This window comes from Coccinella septempunctata, chromosome 1, assembly GCF_907165205.1.
Source record: "Coccinella septempunctata chromosome 1, icCocSept1.1, whole genome shotgun sequence".
In the NCBI taxonomy this organism is placed as follows: Eukaryota; Metazoa; Arthropoda; class Insecta; order Coleoptera; family Coccinellidae; genus Coccinella; species Coccinella septempunctata.
Window position 1 is genome coordinate 53,133,289 of NC_058189.1, and position 2,689 is coordinate 53,135,977.

The 2,689-nt window shown below is 35.4% G+C and overlaps 1 protein-coding gene across 1 annotated transcript; it reads right to left on the reverse strand.

Annotated features, from left to right (window-relative positions):
- Window positions 1–522: 522 nt before the first annotated feature.
- Window positions 523–1,221, reverse strand: LOC123322260 (glycine-rich protein-like). Its single transcript, XM_044910198.1, has one exon. The coding sequence runs from the start codon at window positions 991–993 to the stop codon at window positions 616–618; it is 378 nt and encodes a 125-aa protein (XP_044766133.1). The 5' UTR covers window positions 994–1,221; the 3' UTR covers window positions 523–615.
- Window positions 1,222–2,689: the final 1,468 nt, after the last annotated feature.

Consider the following 2,689-nt stretch of genomic DNA (forward strand, 5'->3'; position numbering starts at 1 on the left):
TGCACACAAATCTCATGTTGCCATGCAAAAAATTCGTGATTTAGGGTTTGAATTACTAAAACCCCCTCCTTATTCACCAGATTTGGCTCCATCCGACTATCATCTCTTTCCTCAACTGAATTAAAGTTTGAAAGGTCGTAAATTTTCTTCCAACGAGGAGGTAATAAAAGCTTTGGAGGTCTTGTTTGCAGAGTAAGAAGGAACATTTTTTTTCAAGGATCTAAAGACGTTACAGGTTCGTTGTAATAAATGTATCTAATTAAGAGGAGAATATGTTGAGTAATAAAATATTTTGACATTGAAATTTTGTTTGGTTTTTTAGTGGGCTAAGAATTTTTCAATATATCCTCGTATTTTGCCTAAACTATATGTGTCTATATTTTACGCCAGATGTTAGTTATTGGAGCCATATTTGTGAGACATTACAATTTGTATGATGAATATTAGATACGTAGGATATTCAATAGGGAAGAAAACGAGAAAAATTGTTCGGAATAATTTATTTATGGATATACATGAACACATTGGATTTTTCATTTAAAACATATTTAATTGGCTGAACTTATTTACATTTTTCACAAAAGGATTCTTGGACTTCGAGTCGTAGCTTCCAGATCAATATAGACTACCGTAGCCATATCCATGAGCCAAGCCATGTCCATATCCTAAGTCGTTACTGTAATACAACCCACTTCCATAGGGGTAGCCTACACTGCCATAATGTCCTCCATATCCTAAGCCATAGGATGAAACCACAGGCGCTGCAACCACAGTCTTTGCAATCACAGGTGAAGGATAATCGATCCTGGAGCTGTAGCTCGTAGCTGCGGGAATACCGTAGCCGCCAACAAGATATCCTGGAGCTGCAGCCACATAAGCTACGAGGGCGAGAAGTAGAACAAACTTGAACATTTTGAGATATTTGTTGTTGGTTTTGCGATGTCGCAGTGAACTATGATTTTTAAGGATCCAGTCAAAGTATTTATACCCCATTTTGAGGAATCGAACAATAAAGCAATTCTCCCGTAATATGTACTTGAACTTAAATTAGTTGACGAAAAACAAAGGTTGTTACGCATGGATGGCGGCCTCGGTTGAGTCCTATGTCGAAATATTCAACTCAATTATGAATAATCTTGAGGAATGGAACTGTAACATTTTTTGTTACATTCATCAAATTTTTTAAGGCTCCTTGATTATTGCGTACAATACGTGGTAAATTTCGTGTGATTCAATTCATAGTTGTAAAAGTGTTTCTTCATGAAATATTTCCATACTGAGAACAGTGGAGGTCCATACGCCTGTAATATTAACATAAAATGTGAAATTTCGTAAACATTATGTTCATTCAGCCAACTGATATACATAATGAAATAATGTTTTATATGAACAGTAATATTCCAGGAATTCCAATTTTTCCTGATATTATGTCAAAATCATAACAAAGTTGAAAAAAAAAACAACTTTCGGCATATTGTTTGCGAGTTCTCCTTTTCAGTATGACAGCTTTCGTTTTCTCTGATATGGGCAGTCTGGTAGAACCAATATACCATTGTGGGTGTGGAACTGAAGGATAATTCTAGAGAAAATATAATTTTTTCTCTATTGCCTGACGGATCATTAAGACATTTTGTATTGTAGAATGCTATTGGGTATCAAATTCGAATCAGTGAACCCAAACCCAACACTCAATTGTCTACAAGATGCAACCAAAGAAACGCTAAATTCCTATCTTCAATTGAAATATATTTATAAGTTTTTTTTAATCCGATTTAATTAAAGAACTACAAAATGAAACTGATTTCTTGAATTTCTCTGAATTGTACGAGGATATATTGAAAAATTCTTAGCCCACTATAGAACCAAACAAAATTTCAATGTTAAAATATGACTCAACATATCCTCCTCTTAATTGAAAACATTTATTACAGCGAACCTGCAACCTCCCTAGACCTTTAAAAAAAAATGTTTTTTCTTGCTGTGCAAACCAGACCTTCACAGCTTTTATTACCTTCTCGTTGGAAGAAAATTTACGACTTTTTAAACTTTTTTCAGTTGAGAAAAGAGATGATAGTCGGATGGAGCCTAATCTGCTGGAAAAGCAGGGTGTTCTAGTAATTCTAAACCTAAATCTCGAATTTTTTGCATGGCACAATGAGATTCGTGTGCAGGGGCCTTGTCCTGCAAAAGCAAAACACATTTGGATAGTTTTCCGCGTCTTTTCTCTTTATTTTTTTCCCTTAGAGTGGTCAGTAATGTTGAATAGTTATCTCCGGTTATTGTTCTACCCTTATCCAAAAAATCATCATGATTAATCCATGGCAATTCCAAAAAAGCAAGAACTTTTCCAGCAGATTCTTGGACACGAAACTTCTTAGGTCTTGGAGAACCAGAGTGTCGCTATTCAATAGATTGTTGCTTTGTTTCTGGATCGCAGAAATGTACCCAAGTCTCATCCATAGTAACAATTCGTTTTAAGAAGTCTACATCGTTTTCAAATCGAGCACAGATCGAACGCGATACTTCTACCCTTGCACGCTTTCGTTTAACATTAAAACATTTGGGGATCCATTTTGCAGCAATTTTTCTCGTGTCCAAATTGGCGTGAACTATATATGATGAACGCGTTCGTATGAAATATTCAGTGCTTCAGATATCCGTTTTAGCCCAATTCGAAGGTCTGATAAAA

Excerpts from the sequence above, each read along its gene's own strand:
- LOC123322260 (XM_044910198.1), bottom strand. The coding sequence starts at position 993 with ATGGGGTATAAATACTTTGACTGGATCCTTAAAAATCATAGTTCACTG.